This window comes from Mchenga conophoros, linkage group LG22, assembly GCF_057382185.1.
Source record: "Mchenga conophoros isolate Kocher_MC1m ecotype Shallow Benthic linkage group LG22, M_conophoros_male_GT1.1, whole genome shotgun sequence".
NCBI classification, from domain to species: Eukaryota; Metazoa; Chordata; class Actinopteri; order Cichliformes; family Cichlidae; genus Mchenga; species Mchenga conophoros.
In genome coordinates, this window is record NC_140546.1 from 37,779,244 (window position 1) to 37,802,942 (window position 23,699).

General features: G+C 40.6%; 1 protein-coding gene and 1 long non-coding RNA gene across 2 annotated transcripts; one reads left to right on the top strand and one right to left on the bottom strand.

Moving 5' to 3' along the window:
• The first annotated feature begins 269 nt into the window (after nucleotides 1-269).
• LOC146549890 (uncharacterized) lies at nucleotides 270-13,550 on the top strand. The gene is made up of 3 exons (XR_014890434.1): nucleotides 270-325; nucleotides 1,021-1,136; nucleotides 4,473-13,550. It is a non-coding gene; the product is annotated as an uncharacterized LOC146549890 (long non-coding RNA).
• A 5,442-nt stretch (nucleotides 13,551-18,992) lies between these two features.
• cart4 (cocaine- and amphetamine-regulated transcript 4) lies at nucleotides 18,993-21,073 on the bottom strand. The gene is made up of 4 exons (XM_085262280.1): nucleotides 20,944-21,073; nucleotides 20,709-20,871; nucleotides 20,059-20,142; nucleotides 18,993-19,289 (listed from the first exon to the last, which is right to left on the bottom strand). Exons 2-4 carry the CDS (start codon nucleotides 20,847-20,849, stop codon nucleotides 19,182-19,184), a joined length of 333 nt encoding a protein of 110 aa, XP_085118406.1. The 5' UTR covers nucleotides 20,850-20,871; nucleotides 20,944-21,073; the 3' UTR covers nucleotides 18,993-19,181.
• Between the last annotated feature and the right edge of the window lie 2,626 nt (nucleotides 21,074-23,699).

Genomic DNA, 23,699 nt, shown 5'->3' on the forward strand with positions numbered 1-23,699 from the left:
ACTAAGAATTCTATTTTTTTATTTAGGCATTTATTAGACAAATAAGGCAAATATACCCAAATTTGAAGCAGGAAACTGTACGGTGGCGCACAAAGTTAACAAGTTCATAACATTTAAACTGTATATTTCTGTCAATACATAATTCAGTCAAAACTGAAGCCGTGCACGTGATGTGTAGAAGGACTCCTCTCAAAAATTAATTCAAACTGTGTGGGCCCTCCTCATTTTCTGACTCCTCCTTAGCCTTTATCATTTTCAACCATTCTGTGGAAAAGACCAGTAGAAAAGATGAAGTTAGTCTGGCTCATCTGCGCAGTGGCTGTTGGTAAGATCTAAACAAATACATTTCTACAAGATCATATCAAAAAAGAACCTTAGTGTGGAAAGAGTTGTCTTTTCAATTTGACTGTTTGAAGGCGTAATTCAGCATTTGGAGAAATGTCTTTACTGGTTTTCTTTTTAAGAGTTGTATAAAAGGATTGAGAGGAATCTCGTATCTGTTTTTAAAGTAGAAAGATCCAGTCAGTGTGCATCTGACCTGATTTAATGTAAAAGAGAAACCGCCGACTGTAACTGTGTCAGTTTAAAGTTCAGACCTGTGCACAAACAAAGCTTTTGTGTGGGTGATACATGCTAAAATCAACAACAGAGAGAAATGTTAGGAATACTATGGCCTTTATTCTTTTAACCATCTTATATCATGTTGTGGAAAATGAGTCACACTTTATCCTCCGATCCTCTGGATGCTCAAATTAGAAACAGTATTTGTAGTATGTTTTTGTCATGAGCTTCTTTGTATGTAGACAAAAGTTCGTAAGAAGCCAATACACTTAATCAGATGTGTATTGTGTATCAGGACCCCCCTCTCGCCACATCGTCCCAATTTTGATTTACAGCCTCAGTCGAACCGTTTCTGTAACTTTCTAAAACCGATGATCTCAAATTCAGTGTGTTACCATTGCCAACCAAACGTTTTTACACAAGATGAAATCATGATTTTTTTTTTATGACGTACTGCAGCCACCTCTGTATGTCTGGCTTTCAACATTGATGCGACGGCCACCCATCTTTACTACAGAACAAAAAGATTTCTTCCAAAACAAGGTGCTTCAGTTACTGTCTGACAAGAACAATGGGTGAGTATCAAAGCTAATCTAAAGATGCAAAGTATCAAAATATTAAATCATATTTTCATCATTAATGTGGTGTACAGCTTTTCTGTGCAAATCACTGCATGTTTTTGTTGTTGTCTTATTTCTGTCTGATCAGATCTCACTAAGGCACAATAGAACTTTTTATTTAACATTTCTCATAGAGGATGGGGACAGGAAATGGACTGGAAAGAAAGTAGGGGAAAAATATAGCTGGGATTTGATGATCAGAGCACGTTTGATGTCCCAAAAGTGCAAAGATAAAATGAAAGGTCATGTAACTCTAGTTGCTGTCTTAAACAAACATGGGTAAAAGTAAAGATTACCTTTGTCCTGATCGAGGGAAAAATAAATAACGCCCACACAGCATATTTACTTTCATTGACCCCGAGAGTATTCGTGGTTGTTGTCAGTGGGGTCCAGGGGCATTTTCAGAGACGGTGCCCGTATAGTTGCTACTGCCCAAGTAATTAAATTGGAATTCAACTGAAAGGTTAAAGTGACATACAGTGAATGCAAAAGTATTGGGCCCCCTTGAACTTTCCCACATTTTGTCACATTACAGCCACAAACATGAATCAATGTTATTGGACTTCCAGGTGAAAGACCAACACAAAGTGGTGCACACGTGAGAAGTGGAACGAAAATCAGACATGATTCCAAACATGTTTTACAAATAAATAACTGCAAAGTGGGGTGTGCGTAATTATTCATCCCCTTTGGTCTGAGTGCAGTCAGTTGCACATAGACGTTGCCTGATGAGTGCGAATGACTAAATAGAGTGCACCTGTGTGTGATCTAATGTCAGTACAGATACAGCTGCTCTGTGACGGCCTCAGAGGTTGTCTAAGAGAATATTGGGAGCAACAACACCATGAAGTCCAAAGAACACACCAGACAGGTCAGGGATAAAGTTATTGAGAAATTTAAAGCAGGCTTAGGCTACAAAAAGATTTCCCAAGCCTTGAACATCCCACGGAGCACTGTTCAAGCCATCATTCAGAAATGGAAGGAGTATGGCACAACTGTAAACCTACCAAGACAAGGCCTGTCACTACCCGATCTGTACCGGAAACCCGATCGGTACCCCGCATGCGCGAAAGGTTTCTACTTCCGGTCGTAGCGTTTTACGATAGTTACGGGTCAGAGTATCTGTTAAGATGTTAAGAATAACAAGTATATCTTAAAATGTTTGCAATAATGAAGCATTTCAGTACAATGTAGACAAAAACGAAAAATAAAAATAAAGTTACGGATCAGGACTCACCGATCCTTACTGCGCATGTGTAAAGTCTGACCGTACAAATCGGGTCTACCCGATCCGTACCGCGCATGTGTAGATGTTTTCTTCTTCTTCTGTTCGTTTAATGGCAGTTTACTCCCCAGTGTACGAGGATACCGCCACCTGCTGACCGAGCGAATAAACCCTATTATAAACTGAATTATCGTCATTACAAACGTGTGTTAAATCTGATTTAGCGAAAGTCGAGTGTGTTTATGCTCGTCTGTGAGGAGAGGATTGTTGGAATAGTGATGATGATGTCCGCTATCACTGTCAATTGTCAGTAAACACTTAATCTGGCTGATGAATCTACACGTGAGATATTACAAAGTCTGCATTATTAACTCTGTAATTAGGCGCCATTCTTCTTATTTTACGGCGCTGTTGCTCAATCGGGGGACGCTCTCTGTTGGGGAGAAAAGCATGAATTTCTTTGTATACGGATTATCCATTGTTTAAATGTCCCGGGCAGTCGAAAAGGAGGCAGAGCTGTTGAGAAATGCTAGGAGCTAACTGGGCGCTAACCGTACCATTCAAATATATTGAATGTCGCAATGTTGGCAAAGAGAGGAAGTGACGTAAGATTTGCGCATGCGGGGTACCGATTGGGTTTCCGGTACGGATCGGGTAGTGACAAGGCCGTCCACCTAAACTCAGGCCGAACAAGGAGCTGATCAGAAATGCAGCCAAGAGGCCCATGGTGACTCTGGACGAGCTGCAGAGATCTACAGCTCAGGTGGGGGAATCTGTCCATAGGACAACTCTTAGTCGTGCACTGCACAAAGTTGGCCTTTATGGAAGAGTGGCAAGAAGAAAGCCATTGTTAACAGAAAACCATGAGAAGTCCCGTTTGCAGTTTGCCACAAGTCATGTGGGGGACACAGCAAACATGTGGAAGAAGCTGCTCTGGTCAGATGAGACCAAAATGCAAAACGCTAACGTGACAAAATGTGGGAAAGTTCAAGGGGCCCAATACGTTTGCAAGCCACTGTACGTCACGTCACCACATGCACTCTGTTTATTTGCACATTCTTTTTACTTAAAAGTTTCTAAGTTAAAATCTGTAAATTTTGTAGTGATCTGTAAATCTTACTGTCAGTTCTCACTGACATTTAATGGTTGGGCATTGCATAGCAATAAGCATTTCACCACATGTCGTACTATGTATGATTGTATGTGTGACAAATAAAATCTGAATTTACAGCTTCGAACGACAACTTTACAAGACTAACAAAACAGGGCGAGGTTTCTTCTGAAAATGCCCAAGAATGTGTTTACAAGAAATTAGTTGATCTATTTTTAGATGTCATTGCGCAATACAGCAAAACCGTTCACCTGGCAAAGAAACTGAACAATAAAATATGAAAAGTTAATCAAAGAAAAATTAATTTAAATGAAAAAAGACGTAACACTTTGTAACACTACCTTCGAATAAGGTACAAGTACCCTGTAGTTACGTGCATTTTATGGGCAACAAGTCAGGTTTTTGCAAGAAACAGTGAAAGAAATACTGTAAAGATTGTGTTGAGACAGTGGAAAAGGAATGTGTGACCAGCAGTATGGCTTCATGACAACAAAGAGCACTTCAGATGTGACGTACAGCATGTATAGAATATGTGTGAACTAGCTGGAGATAGATATGCCAGTGAGGATGGAAGGAGTAGTGATGGTAGATCAGCTTCAATACATGGAGTGAACCATGCAAGAAAGTCCAAGAGAGGTGAAGTTACAGTATAGGCAGGGTGGAGTGGTGCACACATGTATCAGGTGTGATTTGTGACAGAAGGACAGCGGCTAAAGTGAATATTAAGGTCTACAACAGTGAGGCATGCTGGGAGGTTTGATCTGTAGACATGTCACCGACAAAAAAAACAGGATTTCTTTCTGCGTTTAACTTACTGCAATTTTCAGTAAATTGCATACTGCAGATTAGAGCAGGGCGATATGACCAGAAATATTTATCACGATATACATTTGACAAAAAAAAAATCGAACCTGAATTGAAATTAAAATTAATACTTTAACAATTCTGTTTGCAGTGTGAGTCAGTGACTGGCTGCTCCCGTATGGGATCAAAACGATGCCACCTTATCCCAAAGTCCAGCCAATGATGTGATTCACATTCGTATATACGCAGCTAATCAACGTGGCTGACAGGCTATGACAGCGTCCTCATGTGCCGGTGTTTTAGCAAAGCGGCTGATGTGGAGTGAAGCCACGTTAATGACAACGTGTACAACCATTGGAGATGTGAGCAGGACAGACGGAACAACTGACGGACAAAGTGTGGACTTTATACCAGTTTTTAAATTGTGTTGATCGGCCACGTAAAACCAGAGTTATGATAAAATATCTGCAATGTTTGGTTTTCTTCCTGAATACTGTCGTTGTTTATATTTACTGCAGGAAGAAACGGTAAAAACTGCGTTTTATAAGGAAAACGCTCGAAAGCCTGTGAGCAAAAACACCAAAACTCCCAGCCTTTCCTATTGGTGGAAAAATGTACCATGTGGACCAATCAAAAAATGATATGGCAACATGGCCTTTAGTTGTTTAGGACGGGGGAAGTTTTAGGAGTGACGGCGTGTTTGAGATGTGAGAGATTTGAGACGTTTAGCACAAATCTTGTGTAGTTAGTGTGTAGTCAGTGTGTAGTCAGTGTGTAGTCAGTGTGTAGTTAGTGTGTAGTCAGTGTGTAGTCAGTGTGTAGTTAGTGTGTAGTTAGTGTGTAGTTAGTGTGTAGTCAGTGTGTAGTTAGTGTGTAGTCAGTGTGTAGTCAGTGTATAGTTAGTGTGTAGTCAGTGTGTAGTTAGTGTGTAGTTAGTGTGTAGTCAGTGTGTAGTCAGTGTGTAGTTAGTGTGTAGTTAGTGTGTAGTCAGTGTATAGTCAGTGTGTAGTTAGTGTATAGTTAGTGTGTAGTTAGTGTGTAGTCAGTGTATAGTCAGTGTGTAGTTAGTGTATAGTTAGTGTGTAGTTAGTGTATAGTCAGTGTGTAGTCAGTGTGTAGTTAGTGTGTAGTCAGTGTGTAGTTAGTGTGTAGTCAGTGTGTAGTTAGTGTGTAGTTAGTGTATAGTTAGTGTATAGTCAGTGTGTAGTCAGTGTGTAGTTAGTGTGTAGTCAGTGTGTAGTTAGTGTGTAGTCAGTGTATAGTCAGTGTGTAGTCAGTGTATAGTCAGTGTGTAGTTAGTGTATAGTTAGTGTGTAGTTAGTGTATAGTCAGTGTGTAGTCAGTGTGTAGTTAGTGTGTAGTCAGTGTGTAGTTAGTGTGTAGTCAGTGTATAGTCAGTGTGTAGTTAGTGTATAGTTAGTGTGTAGTCAGTGTGTAGTTAGTGTGTAGTCAGTGTATAGTCAGTGTGTAGTTAGTGTATAGTTAGTGTGTAGTCAGTGTGTAGTCAGTGTGTAGTCAGTGTATAGTTAGTGTGTAGTTAGTGTATAGTCAGTGTGTAGTCAGTGTGTAGTTAGTGTGTAGTCAGTGTGTAGTTAGTGTGTAGTTAGTGTGTAGTCAGTGTATAGTTAGTGTGTAGTCAGTGTATAGTTAGTGTGTAGTCAGTGTATAGTCAGTGTGTAGTCAGTGTGTAGTCAGTGTGTAGTCAGTGTATAGTTAGTGTGTAGTTAGTGTGTAGTCAGTGTATAGTTAGTGTGTAGTTAGTGTATAGTCAGTGTGTAGTTAGTGTATAGTTAGTGTGTAGTCAGTGTGTAGTCAGTGTGTAGTTAGTGTGTAGTTAGTGTGTAGTCAGTGTGTAGTTAGTGTGTAGTCAGTGTATAGTCAGTGTGTAGTTAGTGTGTAGTTAGTGTATAGTTAGTGTGTAGTTAGTGTATAGTCAGTGTGTAGTCAGTGTGTAGTTAGTGTATAGTTAGTGTGTAGTCAGTGTGTAGTTAGTGTATAGTTAGTGTGTAGTCAGTGTGTAGTTAGTGTATAGTTAGTGTGTAGTCAGTGTGTAGTTAGTGTATAGTTAGTGTGTAGTCAGTGTATAGTTAGTGTGTAGTTAGTGTATAGTCAGTGTGTAGTTAGTGTATAGTTAGTGTGTAGTCAGTGTGTAGTTAGTGTATAGTTAGTGTGTAGTCAGTGTGTAGTTAGTGTATAGTTAGTGTGTAGTTAGTGTGTAGTCAGTGTGTAGTCAGTGTGTAGTTAGTGTGTAGTCAGTGTGTAGTTAGTGTGTAGTTAGTGTATAGTTAGTGTGTAGTCAGTGTGTAGTCAGTGTGTAGTTAGTGTATAGTTAGTGTGTAGTTAGTGTGTAGTCAGTGTGTAGTCAGTGTGTAGTCAGTGTGTAGTTAGTGTATAGTTAGTGTGTAGTCAGTGTGTAGTCAGTGTGTAGTTAGTGTATAGTTAGTGTGTAGTTAGTGTGTAGTCAGTGTGTAGTTAGTGTGTAGTCAGTGTGTAGTTAGTGTGTAGTCAGTGTATAGTTAGTGTGTAGTCAGTGTGTAGTCAGTGTGTAGTCAGTGTGTAGTTAGTGTAGTTAGTGTGTAGTCAGTGTGTAGTCAGTGTGTAGTTAGTGTACTTAGTGTGTAGTCAGTGTGTAGTCAGTGTGTAGTTAGTGTGTAGTCAGTGTGTAGTTAGTGTGTAGTCAGTGTATAGTTAGTGTGTAGTCAGTGTATAGTTAGTGTGTAGTTAGTGTGTAGTCAGTGTGTAGTCAGTGTGTAGTTAGTGTGTAGTCAGTGTGTAGTTAGTGTGTAGTGTAGTCAGTAGTGTTGTGTGTGTCAGAACAATGAGGCGACTGCTGAGTGTTACAGGTGTTACAGCAGTGATACATCTGCTGCTGTCAGGCCTGCAGGTATCAGGCTGTTGTTCTCCTTCATCTCATAGTGGACAGAAATTATTTTTTGGAGCGGCACAAATAATTTGTGTGGCATCAGATTTGATGCAGAACAGCTGATTGTTCTGTGAATAGTTTGAAATGTTTATTAAAAAACACCTTGGCTGCATTTTTAGGTAAACAGCTGCAAAACACTTTGTTGTTTGCAAAACTCAGTAACGTTTTTGCAGAAGTAACTATATAATTAATTACCCAACATTGGTCATTATTTACTGTATTTTGCAGACAGAGTTACAGACTCTCTCCCAGACCACAGACTCAGAATACAGTCAGAGCTTTATTTAATAAAAAAAAGAAAGAAAGAAAGTTGTGTTTTCAAAATTGGAGTTGAAGTTATTTTTCCTTCCAATAGTGTTAACATGCTGCACAGGACAGGAACAAGATTTTTAAATTTTCATTGTAAGTGGGCTAAAGCAGTTAATTAAGGGTAGTCTAACATAAATGTAAATGCTGTAATTTGATTACTTTAATAAACATGTAACTTGGATGGATTGGATGCTGGCGTGACCACAGTGCACACGTCTGCTGTTGCTCACAGTGGTCCAAGGGGACGCTCAGGGAGTTTGTGTTCGCTCAGACACATGAAACATTACAGGGGACATTGTATATAATCCACATGATCTTGGGTCATAACCAGTGTTGGTCAAGTTACTTGAAAAAAGTAATCAGTAACTAATTACTGATTACTTCCCCAAAAAAGTAATCCTGTTACTTTACTGATTACTTATTTTCAAAAGTAATTAATTACTTAGTTACTTTAGTTACTTAGTTACAACCTGAATAGGTGATAAAGTGATAGATCTTTCAGCCCAATTCTACTTTTTCTGCATAATCCATCATACAAAATGTAATCAGATGACAAAGTGTCTTTTTAAAACTTGTTTTATTAGTTTTAATCTTTTAACTTTATGCATCAAGCAAACATTTAATTATATGCAACATTCTCTGACTGGAAGTGTCGCGGTTCTGGGTCCGTTGGACCCAGTATTTTGAGTTTATTATGTTTTGGTTTATTTTTGCATTATGGATTGTTTTCTGATGTTCTGGTGCTTTGTTTATTATTATCATTATGGATCTGTTTCTGTTATTCTTGGTGAGGGATCAGTTCTTAGGTTTTGGGTTCTCATGTGAATTGCAGTTTCTGTTCAGTGTCTAGTCTGTCTCTCAGTGTCATGTCTGCATCTGGTTTAGTAATTCTTGTTTCCTGTCTTATTGTGAAAGTCTTTGTCTTGTGTTAGTGTGTGCAGCTTAGCTCCCCCGTCTCGTTAGCCCTGATCTCCCCCAGCTGTGTCTCCGTTCTGTTGCCCATTCCCTCATTACTACCCTGTGTATTTAAGCCCTGTGTTTTCCCATGCTCGGTACCATCAGATTATACCTGTGTGTTATTTGGTCTCAGTGTTCAGGGCCCTATTTCAGGAAGCCGGTTTAGTGCAAACTTTGAGTAAGTATACCCTGAGTTAACGGAAACTCTGGGTTTTCGGTTTCACAAAGCGAGTTTAGATTAATCCTGAGTGAGTTACTATGACGACACACTCCGTGAAGCTAACCTGCCCCCTAGCAGGTTTACTTCAACTAACCCTGACTTTCTCCGCCTCTTTGTCGGAAACCTGACTGTAGGAAGTGTCAGACATGGCGTGCTCCTTCCTTGAAGAGCCAGTAGATGTTGAAGCCCAAATTCTCCGCAGAGCTCTCCGCCGGGAGAGAGTGATTAGAGCGCGTTCGGACATTTTATCATTTCCTGATGATTTCCTGTGTGAACGTTACCGTTTTTCAGCACAATCTATAATTTATTTGAATAACATCCTGAGGCCTAATATTGCTCATGTGACACATCGCGGACATGCTCTCAGTTCATTGCATATTATTTGTATTGCACTTCGGTTTTTTGCAAACGGGAGCTTTCTGTATAATATTGGTGACGCTGAGCACGTTTCCAAGGCTACCGTCTGTCGGGCAGTCAGGAATGTTACAGTTGCACTGAAACGTCTCCTGTACTCGTTTGTGGTGTTCCCCGGTCATAGACCCACAAGATTTATCAAAGAGGGATGCCACAAAATTGCAGGTATCAGGATGAACAAAACTTAATTCATGATGTGGTGATATTTGAACTACTACTTAAATTTTACATTTATTTTCACGGTTCCCAGGCGTGATTGGCTGTATAGATGGCACTCACATTCCAATCATTGCTCCTTCAGTAAATGAAGGAGACTATGTGAACAGGAAGTCTTTCCACAGCATTAATGTACAGGTACATAGTTCCCTGTAGCATTTCAAACTAACAAATTATTTCATTATAGTAATGGATGCTAATTTGTGTTCTCTGCACTGTGAAGATCATATGTGATGCTGCCAACATTATCACAAATGTGGAAGCCAACTGCTCAGCCTCTGTGAGTGGTGGTGGTGGACGACCTCCACCTGTTTTTCGGGCCTCCGCTTTTTTTTCTAGTGGCTATAACGGGTCACATTTGAGCACACAGAGTAAGCAAATATGTACTTGTAATGTGCTCAGATAATTTCAATAAGTGCTTACAGAGGGGAAATTAATGTAGCCTCTAACTGCAATTGGTTTACAAACAGACCAAGCACTATGGCTCATAATACAATTACACCTCACCTGTTTGGACTATATTTTTATATTTCATTTTTACTTGCTGCCAGGAACGTTTGGGGCCTGTTGGGTTGCACCTGCGCTCAAATCACATCACAAAATAAAATGTATGAAATAAAAAATAAAATAAAATATAATAAAATAACGTGTTAAATGGGTGGAAATCCCTCGATCAATGTTTAAATTAACACTCACGCATTGACTCTGTCGGCTATGTTTTGCCATGCATGCTCACTTTCTTTTGCAGCTGTGGCTGTGTTACTTTTTTTCTGCAAAATTTGCATGTTATCGGCATATGCTGCCATCAGAATTTCGGCCTCAAGCGCTGTAAAATACATTGACCGCGCCTTCTTTCCCTCCGTCTCCATGGTGACTCGCTTAATCTGTGCTCCACTAATCAGGGCTTTATGTATCCTCGTGCGCGCGTTTAACTTGGGGTTAAAGCAACTCCGCGTTGACTGAACTAATTGTTATCAGCCTTTCTGAAACCGAATATTCCGAGTTGGACAGTTCGGGGTTACTCAACCCTGAGTATCGTTTTTCACTCTGAGTTTTCTAAACCGGCTTCCTGAAATAGGGCCCAGTCCTCACTTCATGTTTTGTTTTCTTGCCAGCAATAAAGCTGAGGTTTTTGAGTTGCATTCCATTTTCCGAGTCCTGCATTTGGATCCTCATCTCTGCCTGCCCGCACACAGAGCCATGACAGGAAGAAATTTGTTTAATATTTAAACCTATTTTCTGCACATTCCAGCTCATAAAATAAAATATTTTGTGTGTTTACACTCAGTCTTTCAAATAGATGCAAGTAAAACACAGCAGAAAATAAATAAAGTCAAAGACTCAGCGGTCCTGTTGCTCTATTTTCACCTGTAAAGCAGGAGTGGGGCAGGCGGAGGTTTACCCTGGTGCAGGTGTGCTGCAGCGGTCAGTGGAAGGATCCGCGAGTTTCTCTGTGAGTTTCCCATTACGTCGTAGCTACTCGGTGCTTGCTCGGAAGTTTAGGGGTTTTTTCGCTGTAAAAAGAAGTTTTCTTCCCACGCACAGCGGACACTAATGTTTTTGTCACTTTTTATGGAATCAAACTCAAAGTAAGGTCAGTACTTCCACGCTTTAAACGCTGCACGCTCATACTCTCTCTGCACTCGATATATGATTCACTGTTGATCTGCACACAGCTGTTGTCACAAACGTTGCACTCGCTTACGTCACTGTCATGAGACATTCTCGCAAAAAAATCACGGTTTTAGTAACGCAGTAACGCAGCGTTCCTACGGCAAAGTAACGCTAATCTAATTACCGTTTTTGCAATACTTTACTCGTTACTTGAAAAAAGTAATCAGATTACAGTAACGCGTTACAAGTAACGTGTTACTGCCCATCTCTGGTCATAACACAATAAGCTTTTTATTTAAACACTGATTTAAAATGCTTTCACACTTTTCTGTGTAACACACTAAAGAGCAGCAGAAACAGATACGATGTGTGTCGGCAGACACAGCCAAGGCTTTTATTTTGAAATAACAGTGGTCAGCTGTGAATGAAACCAGTCTGAAAGGAGCATCAAGCCTCCGTCCACTTCTCAGACATGGAAGGTGCCACTTCTCCTCCTCATATTCATTTAGGACTACTTCCTACTTCCTAGCAGCCCACAGCCACTGCTTCACCTGCACCTTCTTCCTCACCGAGCTGATTGCTCCTGCAGCCTCCTCTTCCTCCTCATTTCTCTTCACAAAGTCGCTCAAGTGTGTCTCACACCACTCCATGTCGCTCAGCCAAGCTCCTCTTGTTCCTGCATCTAAATGATTTCTGTTTACTTCCTGCCAAAACAGTTTTTATTTTTGTTTTTATGGTTTTATTTTGCACTTTTATGATTTATAAATAAAGTTTCTTTTTCAAAAATTGGACGTGTGTGCTCTAATTGTGCACGACATTTTGAACACGACATTTTCTGATTAATTAAAGTAAATAAGTTTGTCACTTACATGAACAGGTGACACAAAGAATCAGCTGTTTACTGTCTGACTTACTGAGAGTAGGAGAGGAAGTCAGTGTGTGTGTTACGCTGGAAGAAAGACTAAACGAGGAAAATTGAGAGTGATTATTTGAAAGTGTCTCACTGTCATATTTGCAGTAATTCATATTATAATTCATTACTCGCTGTAATGATTCATGTGCTGCTGTGTGTGTGTAGGTGTGTGTGTGTGTGTGTGTGTGCACTCGGTGCAATAATTAACCCATCTTATCTCTGGATAAGGTGCACGCTGGGAGCTAAATGCCAGTGTGTCTGTGATGGGGGTTGATAAGCTCTGTCTGTCTGATCCATGCTCGCAGCAAAGGTCCTTTAAAGCAGACGCTGCTCGTCTCTGATTGGACGATCAAACTGAAAACACAGCTGGAGGTAGAGCACGATCAGAGGAGGGTGAATGAAGTTTATTCAAACACACATTCTCTGCAAACAAGTCAAAAATCTGAGTTATAATAAAGTACTTTGTGTTAACAATGCTAACACAAAGTTGCATTTGCGACCAAATTTTTCAGTGGTGCGACTAAAAAAAATATTTGGTTGCACCTGTGCGACCAACTGTTCGGGTAGCAAAAAAAATAAAAATCTGCAACCTTCCCAGGAGCTCAGCGATCCTGATGCGTCCGGTCCGCTGTGATTGCGTCTTTTTGCGCTGATTCTGAGCTGCAGGTTTTGTCTCTCTCCAACCAAAATTCGCCGAGCCAGCAGCAAAAGAAGCAGCAAACTGCGCTTCACATTTGATCAATGTCGTCATGAATTTTGCTTCCACGACTATTAAAACCACACTCCATGCACAGCTCTCTCTCTCTCTCTGTACTTCAAGAACAGTTTCTCGTCTCCAATCTCTGTTTTCTGTATTATTCATTCGCTTATTACCCACCAGTCTACCGTTGTTTACAGCGCTGTGGCTGCTGTCTTTTTCTTTTTTTCACTTAAATGACCTTGGACAAGAAAGCCTATTTTTTCTGTTGTTCAGTACTGAAGAAATTTAAACTTTATATGCAGAACATTGTAGAATATTTTTAAGGTTATCTGCTATAAAAAGCCAGACCAGGAAAATCTCCTTCATGGTTTTCTGTGTTTTATTCTCAGTTACTTTCACACAAAGGCATCTGCTGTGATGTTCACAATTCTGATGAAGTCAGTGCTGATAAATGATCAGAATTATAATATTTCTGACTGTCTGAGGCTAAGTTGAATCGAATTGGGACTTTGAAAACTGGAATCGAATGGATTATAGAAATCAGTGATGATACCCAGCCCTAGTGAGCAGCCTAGGCAGGACAGACGTGGATGTAGCTGTAATAGGAAAAGAACTATTGCTAACTTTTCTGTTAAGGCCTGATGCTTCTGAAATTCATAGCCAGCTCTGACACGGTGTCATCAATCTTTGAATGCTGAAAAAGCACATTATATAAATTATTATAAAATTTGTGTGCGCCTAACCTTTGTGGCGGTACGCCTAACTTTTTAAAGTTTTAAAGTACCTGTATGCCCATGGCAAAAAATTAGTCTAGAGCCCTGCAAACTGGAAGCTGGTTCCACAGAAGAGGGGCCTGAAAACTGAAGGCTCTGCCTCCCATTCTACTTTTAAATACTCTAGGAACAACAAGTAGGCCTGCAGAGCGAGAGCGAAGTGCTCTAATAGGGTGATATGGTACTACAAGGTCATTAAGATAAGATGGGGCCTGATTATTTAAGACCTTGTATGTGAGGAGCAGGATTTTGAATTCAATTCTGGATTTAACAGGAAGCCAATGAAGGGAAGCCAAAACAGAAGAAATATGCTCTCTCTTTCTAGTCCCTGTCAGGACTCTTGCTGCAGCATTTTGGATTAGCTGAAGGCTTTTCAGGGAGTTTTTTAGGACATCCTGATAATAATGAATTACAGTCGTCCAGCCTGGAAGTAATAAATGCATGAACTAGTTTTTCAGCGTCACTCTGAGACAGGATATTTCTAACTTTAGAGATGTTGCACAAATGGAAGAACGCAGTCTTAGGGGCCGAGTACAATAACCTCAGTTTGATCTGAATTAAGAAGCAGAAAGTTAGCGGCCATCCAGGTCTTTATGTCTTTAAGACATTCCTGCAGTTTAACTCATTGGTGTGTGTTATCTGGCTTCATGGACAGATAGAGCTGGGTGTCATCTGCATAGCAGTGTAAATGTATGCTATGTCTTCTAATGATGCTGCCTAAGGGAAGCATGTATAATGTAAACAGAATTGGTCCTAGCACTGAACCCTGTGGAACTCCATAATTAACCTCAGTGTGTGAAGAGGACTCTCCATTTACATGCACAAACTGGAGTCTATTAGATAGATATGATACAAACCACTGCAGCGCAGTACCTGTAATACCTACAGCATGTTCTAATCGCTCTAATAGGATATTATGGTCGACAGTATCGAACGCTGCACTGAGGTCTAGCAGGACAAGCACAGAGATGAGTCCACTGTCAGAGGCCATAAGAAGATCATTTGTAACCTTCACTAAAGCTGTTTCTGTGCTGTGATGAGCTCTGAAACCTGACTGAAACTCTTCAAATAAACCTCTGCAGATGATCTGTTAGCTGTTTGACAACTACTCTTTCAAGGATGTTTGATATGAAAGGAAGGTTGGAGATTGGCCTATAATTAGCTAAGACTGCTGGGTCTAGAGATGCTTTTTGAGTAAAGGTTTAACTACAGCCAGCTTGAAGGCCTGTGGTACATAGCCGATTATTAGAGATAGGTTGATCATATTTAAGATCGAAGAATTAATTAATGGCAGGACTTCTTTGAGCAGTTTTGTAGGAATGGGGTCTAAAAGACACGTTGATGGTTTGGAGGAAGTAATTATCCGATTGTTCAGTCTGACGTCACTAGCCATGTCTGGGCCTAAACTCCGCTGCAGGTCCATATATCAAACGATCACTATGGCATTACTGAGAGTTGAAAAACTGTCTAAAGTCTTTCATCTTTAATAAAATGATCAGCGTTCTGCTCTACCAGGTGTAACAATTGAGTTTAACATCCAGGCATCCATGAAAACGGAATTTATGACATTTAACGGAGTTAGAAGTTAGCAGGAAGTTAGCTCGCTAGCTTCTATCTAAATACAATATAGCATGTCCTGACTGCGGGGTTTTGGAAACAAATTAAAACGTACAGCTCTATTATCACTTCCAGCATAAATGAAGACAGAAAACTAAACAGCAGTGACGTTTGTAGGGTTACTGAAGTTTGGCTAGCTGGTATATAATGATGTGCTACGTGACTGCTAGCGGCACAGCTATGTTAGCATAATATAAACAAGCTAACTTTTTTTCCACTCGATAAAAGTTACCGTGAGTGTTCTCGGTGGTCAGGAACAAATGTAATCGCATGGCAGGATGCTGTAAAAGGACCAAACTTCAGCCAGGAGAACAACTGAGATAATCCATCCACAATACGAGGTTAGTCATTCATATACTGCTGCATGGGCTGGGCTGTAGTTACATCCTAAGGTTTTAAAAACTGAGCTTAAATTAATGATTAGCGGTAATAAAAGCCGAGGGAGGTCAACAGGGATCACTGACTGTTTTAGGAGCTTTTTGAGATCAAATAGAAGAAAATACAAAACATTAAACATGTTAACAACACAAAAGCCATATTAAAAGCAGACTACTTTAGGCCCGGAAGTAGGATTCGTCACGTCATCACTTAACGACCGGATTGAAGTTAACTCAGAAACACCAATTGGAGAAAAAGAGTCTAACTTAACATCAATGGTACTAAGAGTAGCTGTAGATAATATTACATCTGTGGGATGATTATTGGTAATTTTTTCTCTAATGATAAAACTTTATTTGTGAAGAAGTTCATGAAGTCATTACTAGTTAACGTTAAAGGGATGGTTGGCTCAAAAGAGCTCTGACTTTTTGTCAGCCTGGCTACAGAGCTGAAGAGAAACCTGGGGTTCTTATTTTCTTCAATCAGTGATGAATAGTAAGATGTTCTGGCTTTGTGGAGGGCTTTCTTATAAAGCAGCAAACTATTTCTCCAGGCTAAATGATGATCCTCTAAATTTGTAACACGCCATTTCCTCTCCAGCTTACGAGTCATCTGCTTTAGGCAGACCCACATTTCACTGTTTTACTCTTTGGTGCTGTTGAGGATACTGTATTGTTCTTTCTTTGTGATATTTTTATGTTTAAGTCTGATATCAATGAAAGAATCTGACTTTAAGTTTAATATTTTCATGTGTCTTTATTTTGACTAATAGGTGGTTGATTAATTCTCACAGTTGGTTTAAGTCTGTCACCAGCATGACTGTTAATAAAGGTTTGATGAGAAGGCAATGGCGTGCTGCTGCTGTCGGTCTTTTTTAGCAGAGTTTATGACGAGCCCTCGGGGCCAATCAGCCTCTCCGGAGGTCTAATCAGAGAAGACTGATTGGTGAAGTCTGATGTCAGATAACAACAGCAGAGAAAGCAGACAGTCCCGGTTTAAAGTGAACACATGTTCAGGAGGTTCATACATTTATAAGCTTATAATTTAAACTTGAAACAGCAGCTGAAAATGAAAACAGCAGAAACAAATGTCACCATGAACTTTGGAGAAAAACAAGCAAACCTTAACTGTAAATGTTCAGTTCCATGTTATCATCTGATTTAAGGTTCAGAGTGGGTGTGAATGATCGAAACAAGGATCCTAAACTGTGTCGGGGGGCAGAGACTTCTCAGTGAGCAGCAGATGAATGTGGAAGGAAAGTGTTTGGTCTCACTGGGCAGATCCCCTTTGAGCTCCTGATTTTTTTTTTCAACATTATGTTTATTAAAGTTTTACATATATACATATATAAAGTACATACACAAACAAATTTACACAATAAACGAAACACAAGGTACATTCAATGAAAGCACTTCAGTCCATGAGACCTCTGACAGATTTTAAAGAATAATTTTCAGATTGCAGCATATGGTTGTGGTCCTGTACAGGGAATAGCTAGGCTGTCCCTGTCTCACACAGTAAACCAGATAGATCTTTATTCCCAATATACTGGATGTAGCACCCCCAAATTTTCTGGAAAATTTCTTGTTTATCTTTTAGAGTATATGTAATTTTCTCTAATGGTAAACATAAAGACAATTCTTTGAACCAATGTGAAATACTTGGTTTGCCAAGACTCCTCCACGTTAGAGCGATCACTCTCTTTGCTTGTAGTATTCCCATGTTTATGAAGATTTTTTCAAAATGATCTATGTTACACCCTACAGGATATAATCCCAGTAGGAAAAGTTTGGGATCCATCACAAGTTTAATTGACAAAATCTCTTTTATCATTGCTCCAACCTCTTCCCAAAACTCCTTTATTTTTGGACATGACCATAAACAGTGGAGCAATGTGCCCTTATCTTCTTCACATCTATTACAGATATCAGGAATCTGCATATTAAATTTGTTAAGTTTTTCTGGTGTTATGTACACTCTCATCAACCAATTAAATTGTAGCAATTTTAGACGTGTGTTCCCTGTCTGTGTTTGGGCTAGCTTACATGCTCTACTCCATTGTTCCACTGTCAAGTCCTCCTGTAAGTCATACCTCCAAGCTTCAAGCTTAGCAGCAGATGAATCAGGAGAGGATGTCATCATCAAGTTATATAATTCAGATATCATCCCTCTACCACTGGGGTTTTTGGTTAGGATTTTCTCTAATGTGGACAGCGGGGGAATATGTGTAAAATCATTATGATAAGACCTGATAAAACTCCTAAACTGTAGGTATTTGAAAAAGTGCTTTCGGGGAATATTAAATTTAGAGATTAGTTGTTCAAAACTTAAAAGTCTTCCATCACCCCCGAAAGCATCCTTCACCAGCCCCAGCCCCGAGTCTGCCCACATTTTAAAACCACCGTCCGCCCTACCCGGGGCAAAATAATTGTTGCCCCAAATCGGGCTAAAAACGGAGAGGGGAGATTTTACGTTTAAATATCTTTGAGTGACATGTACGATATAAATCGTGTTTTTAACTATAGGATTAAGCGTAATGTCTTTGAGTTTATTATATTTATCAGAGTATACATATGTAGGAAGTGGAAGCCTAAGAGAGAGACTCAATAGTTCTCCATGCGGGGGGCTTTTCTACAGCATAATAGAACATTATAGTTCTTAACTGGGCTGCCCAGTAATACCAAACCATGTTAGGACATTGCAGCCCTCCTGCATCAAAGGGCAAGTACAAAAGGGATAAGCGAAGTCTGGGACGCTAGTTATTCCATAAAAACTGATTAAACAGTTTTGAGCTCCTGATTTTTTATTTCAAACTGAAGCTCATTGAATGCCAGATTCCTGCTACACCGTCACACACCCACAGCTCTGACAGCTGAGCTCAACCAGCCTGACCAACCCAATGACTTCAAGGTTTCCTGTAAATCTAATCACTGCGCTCTTTACGTCTGATGCATCAGACGATTGTGTTTTATTGCTTTGATATAAAACTGCATCACTTTCATCGTGTTTAGTATCATCATGTCCATCAGTACATATAAGGGTGTACTGTTATATTAAATATTACAGGTAATATTCAGTAATTTTGCAAAACTTTCAATCTTTGGACTTTCAAATAAAATCCATGAATTTCCTTCACCAAACTGGAGCACTGAGCTCTTGGATGGTCTGATGATGGTCTGATGAACAATAATTACTTGTCAGATCATTATTTACAAAAATGATATTACAATGAAAATGCCATTAAAATGCTCCAAAAGGCTCCAACAGCACAAACATGGTCCAGAGGTCCAGTTCAATCGCTCCACTTAGCTGAGGTCAAGCCTCGCAGACAGCTAGCAGCTACAGACACCTGTGTCACCGTCCACCTGTAAGTCAAAGAGGCCACACCCCTAACAAACTGCAAACCTTAATCCACAGGTGAGTTATAAAACATTGTCCCCCTGTACAGGTGTTAGGAAGGGAGACATTATCTATAAAGACCAGTTTGTGTATCAGACTGTAAACATTTCTTTCTGCTGTTTTAACATGGGAGTCTATGGGGACTGACTCACTGCTGCCTCTGCTGGACGTCAGAGGAACTGCAGGTGTTGGCTGAAGACGTGAACAGATTGTAAATCATGAAGTCTTTGGAGCCGTGCAGCTTTATGAAGAGTCTTTATTAACAAAAATAAATTAATCTGAAAGACAAACACCAAAAACTTTAAAACAAAGACTAAAATATGGAGCGAGACGATTGGTGAAGAGTGCACTTCTGTCTTTCTGAGCACTGTCTGTGTGAGCGCCCAGACCGAGTTTAGGTCCTCATGAGGAAAATGTGTGCGAGTGGTCAGTAGCAGCGCAGGAAGAAGGTGTTGCAGGCTGTTCCTCTCAGACAGTCGCAGAGCCGACCAATCCGAGGTCCGTGCTTCATCGCACACCGCTCACCCACATCACACTGATGAAGACAGAGAGAGAGGATTCAGGCTGCATCACAATGGACCGATGCAGAATCACACGTTTCCTCAGAAAAATAAAGAAACACTGAGAAACATCTGAGGGTCACAAAGCTTAAGCACTGACTGCCCACAGGTCCTGGACTCACCGTCACAACATGAGTCGAGGGTTAGTGAAGTCAGGCACTCACGGCTGCGTTTGTCCTCACAGCTTTTTAAACTTCCTCTGCTGTAGAGTCAAAACTATGATGTAGTTGTATAATTTGTATTCTGAGTTGTAATCTTTGTCAATCTATATTTTTAAAAAAGAGTTACATAACTAGCTAAAGTAAATGTAAAAAGCCTCTCTGTCCTGAGCTGAGCAGCTCTAAACTTTGGACTGTAAAACCAGTGCTCGCTGTATTTTCTCTGGACTGGGCTCCAGTTCGTCTATTATTTGTCCATCCAGGCTCTCAGCCTCTGATGGGTTTAATCATCACATCAGCCCCATCCTGCGAGATTTTACTGATCACTTTTGAAGCTCTTCAGCAGCTCAGAACTGCGAGTCAGTTCTCAGCCTCGGGTCCTTTACGTGGTCTTTTTTCATCACGACCCCTCAGAGGCGAGATTTGATCTTCATGATCGTCTCTCGTCATTCATGATCCTGAATCATATCAGAACTTTTTTTATTTGGATCTGCGCTCGCTGCTTTCAGTCGAAGCACTTTGGAAACGTTCTTTCAGAAGATGCTTAAAAAAATAAATAAATAACATCGTGTCAAAGTGTTCTCACCCGCGGGATCACGCTGGCTTTTTTCTCCACAGAGAGACCGGCTGAGCTGTCAGCTTCATCCAGAAGACCCTGCAGAGCTTCAGCCTGCACACACACACACACACACTTGTAAAATGAAATATTACTAGTGTCACAGATTCATCTCTGAGACTTCATGGGGAAACTTTATAAATTTTAAAAAGTAACTTACAGAAAACAAAAACAGCAAACATTTAATAAAAAATAAAACATGAATGTTTTCTCTCCTTAAATCCTCAGAAATATGAATCTCATTCAGTTTGTGTCTGCGGACTCAGTAATAGCTGTGACTTCAGGTATATTTTGGTTTCAGTCTGTTTCAGTTTTACCGTCTTTAATTTATTTTTCATATTTCACTCTAAAAAAACTGCTGTTAATTATCTTTATTTTAACTGTGCTTCGTAGCACACTTTGTCTCTTGTACTAGTTAACAAAGTCAGAATCAGGTTTCTCATCACATGATATTCTACCTACAGTCAAAAACTGTATTTTATTGCTTCCTTTAGTCGGTCTTTAAATGAAGCACAAATGTCATCAGATTAAACATTTGAATCTTATTTGATTAGAAAACACAAGCAGACCTTTTCAAAATAAAAGACATACAAAGATCACGTATGAGACAGATGACTCACCAGCTCACTGGTTGTGAGTCCGAGGGTTGGGTCATCGGGCGCGGACAGCAGGTGGCTGTTGCCTGACCTTTGGCCTTGACAGAGAGATGTCAGCACAGACAGACAGACGGACAGATAGACCACGGCTCGTTTGCTCTCCATCTCCAAAAGCACCTTTAAAAACCTATAAAACAATCAGAGAATGAGTTTCTCATGTCAACTGTCACTAAAGTCACGAGAAGGTGAATAAACTCACTTTAAACTAATAAAGGTCCTCCAGGAAGGTGTCACAAACTCTTCTTCTGTGGTGTCTGGTTTCAGTCAGGTAGTTGTTTCTCTTTAGCTTTTCCTCTCCCTCTCCTTCCTCCTCATGAGTGTTGGTTTGTCTGTCTCCTCTATTTATACCTGCACCTCCTCCGCCTCTGCCTCCTCTCCGTCGCTCAGATTATTCATGTATGCAGCTTATGAGATAAACTGTGTGGATGTGCTCTGCTGTGATTGATGGCGTGTCCGTGAGTTCATATTAAACAGGTCGATACTGAGTGTTTACATGAATGTTTACCTGCTGCACAGAGGTCAAAAGGTCACCGTGTGACGCACAGCTGAAGAAGAGGAGGACTCGTGTGACTGCTCATCAGGTGGAAGTGTTTTGTCCTTAATGATCACGCTCAGTTCGGGCGTTCGCGCTGACTTAAAGCCGCTTTAATCGCAGACAAATAAATGCTGTTTTCTTCACTGTCAGTGTGAGCACATTTCATGTGTCTATGAACAAAACACTGCATTTAACAGCTGGATGTGGTCATGTGACATCACCGCTGCATCTGCATGAGAGGGTGAAGTTATCAGCTAAAGTTTTCCAGCCTGAATATTAAAGGACTTCACACAGATAGCTGCTAATTCGTGCTCAACACCATCCAAATCAAAGAGTCGAGTATCACGGACCGGAGCTCCGACTTCTTGGATGGTCTTTAAATCAGTTAGTGTGTAAATGTGTGTTCCTTATGTCGTAGTTTGTTCTGACTTACTGCCCACGCTGTGCTGCTTCAATGTTATGGCATCGCTAAAACACTTTAAGAGTTTAATCTGGAAATATGTGGCTGTATATGGCTAACAAACGTGTTGTTGGGATCAGCTAGCTGAAACCATGAAAACATGTGGTTGCTGTTAAAAGACGCTGCTCTCCAGGGGCCATGTCTAATACCTGGACTCTTTAGCAGCTTCTGTTTCCATCTGCTCATTAAACGGCCGCACCTTCTCACTGTTTTGTTCACTCAGTGTTGTTTAGTGATGTGCCGTACGTGATGCACCTTAGCTGCCCTTGGCTCAGAGTTTGGTGATGACGCAGAAGAAACCGTTTGTGCCCTTTTCTTTGTCTGATCTGCATCACGCTGCGACCTGCAGCTCCGCTCGTTCACGCTCCGCTTTCATCTGCACTCTCATTAACCACTAAATGTCACACCACCGCCGCGCTGACGGATGAAAACCTCACCTCTCCACGCCAGCTCTGCCGCACCGCTTCATTAGGAATGCCACATCGACTCACATTCCCTGTGTTTATTCCACATGTACAGAAACGGAATTACTGAACATCAGGCCAGCGGCATATAAATGATGTTTAATATCATTACATCACACAGTAGATCATGAATACGTATGAAGAACTGTTTTTATTCATGAATGTTTTTGTTTCATGGTTTCAGGGATTTTTCTTGATGATTCTGTCTGATGTTATTGTGTTTGTGTTGTTTGAATTGTTGCCATGTGTTATCATGGATGATGTCAGTGGGTGTGATGATGCTGGAAACGCTATGTCCAGATGAACAGGATCAACTTTTGGGGGTCCTTAGGTTTTTGCATATTTGTCACACAAATGTTTCATTTAGTGTCCGACAAAAAATAATTTAAAAATACAAAATCACCAAGAAAAACCCAACAGCACCAAAGAGAAAAACTGTGAGATGTGGATTATTAAACATTAGGTCTCTGTTGCTACATGAGTTAATAATTGATCAACAAATCGATTTACTCTGCCGTACAGAAACCTGGTTGCAGCAGGATGATTATGTTAGTTTAAATGAATCAACACCCCCGAGTCATTCTAACTATCAGAGTCCTCGAAGCACAGGCCGAGGGGGCGGCGTGGCCGGTAAGACAGCACCCAAACACAGGACTCAAACAGAAAAGGATGAGCTGAAACAAAAAGCTTTATTTCTCTGACAAAAACACCCAAAAGTAAAAGATACAAAAAACTCAGGTCAGGAGGGAAACAAGCGGAGGGAGACTGAGGACTAAAATACACACAGGATAATGAGAGGATGGACAACAGGTGGGAACACAGCAGGAACAAATACAGACTAACAGGGAAGGCAAAACTGAACACACTGGGCACAGGTCGAGAGACTGTGTATATACTGGACGTATCAGTGGTGGACAAGTAGAGGAAGACGGCCGTAGTGACAAATGTAATGATGCTGAATGAGAACACGGGAAACTGGAGGAGTACCAAGGGCTCAGAGAAGAGCTGGAGCCGATGTGGAGGGTGAAGGTGACGGTGGTCCCAGTGGCGGTTGGAGCACTCGGTGCGGTGACTCCCAGGCTAGGCGAGAGCTCCAGCAGATCCCAGGAACCTTTTTTTCATTTCATTTATTATTTATATATAAAGACAAAGATAAATTTCTGAGGCTGAAGCTGACATCACGCAGACGCTGTTTACTCAGAAAGCAGAGCAGAAGAAGAAGACAGCTCGACCTGTTTCGCTGCAGCTTCAGCGACCTTGGGAGAGAAATGAGAAACAGCAGCAGATTAAATCAAACCAATAGCAGCAGCAGTCCTTGTCCTCCTCAAACACATACAGAACTTCAGCCACGTTTCAGAGCGTTATCTTTCCTCATAAATAATCAGGACAGATAAGGTCAGGTGAGCGTGGAGGAAGATCTGACAGGCAGCTCCTCTGTGGTCTTTGAGCTGTGAGCTCATTATCGTCCATAATGACTGAACTTTCAGGCTGCAGAT

Coding starts and splice junctions, on each gene's coding strand:
- cart4 (XM_085262280.1), bottom strand. CDS start 20,849: ATGGAGAGCAAACGAGCCGTGGTCTATCTGTCCGTCTGTCTGTCTGTG. Junction 20,143..20,708: donor GACTCACAACCAGTGAGCTG/GTGAGTCATCTG, acceptor GTGTGTGTGCAG/GCTGAAGCTCTGCAGGGTCT. Junction 19,290..20,058: donor AAGCCAGCGTGATCCCGCGG/GTGAGAACACTT, acceptor TGTCTTCATCAG/TGTGATGTGGGTGAGCGGTG.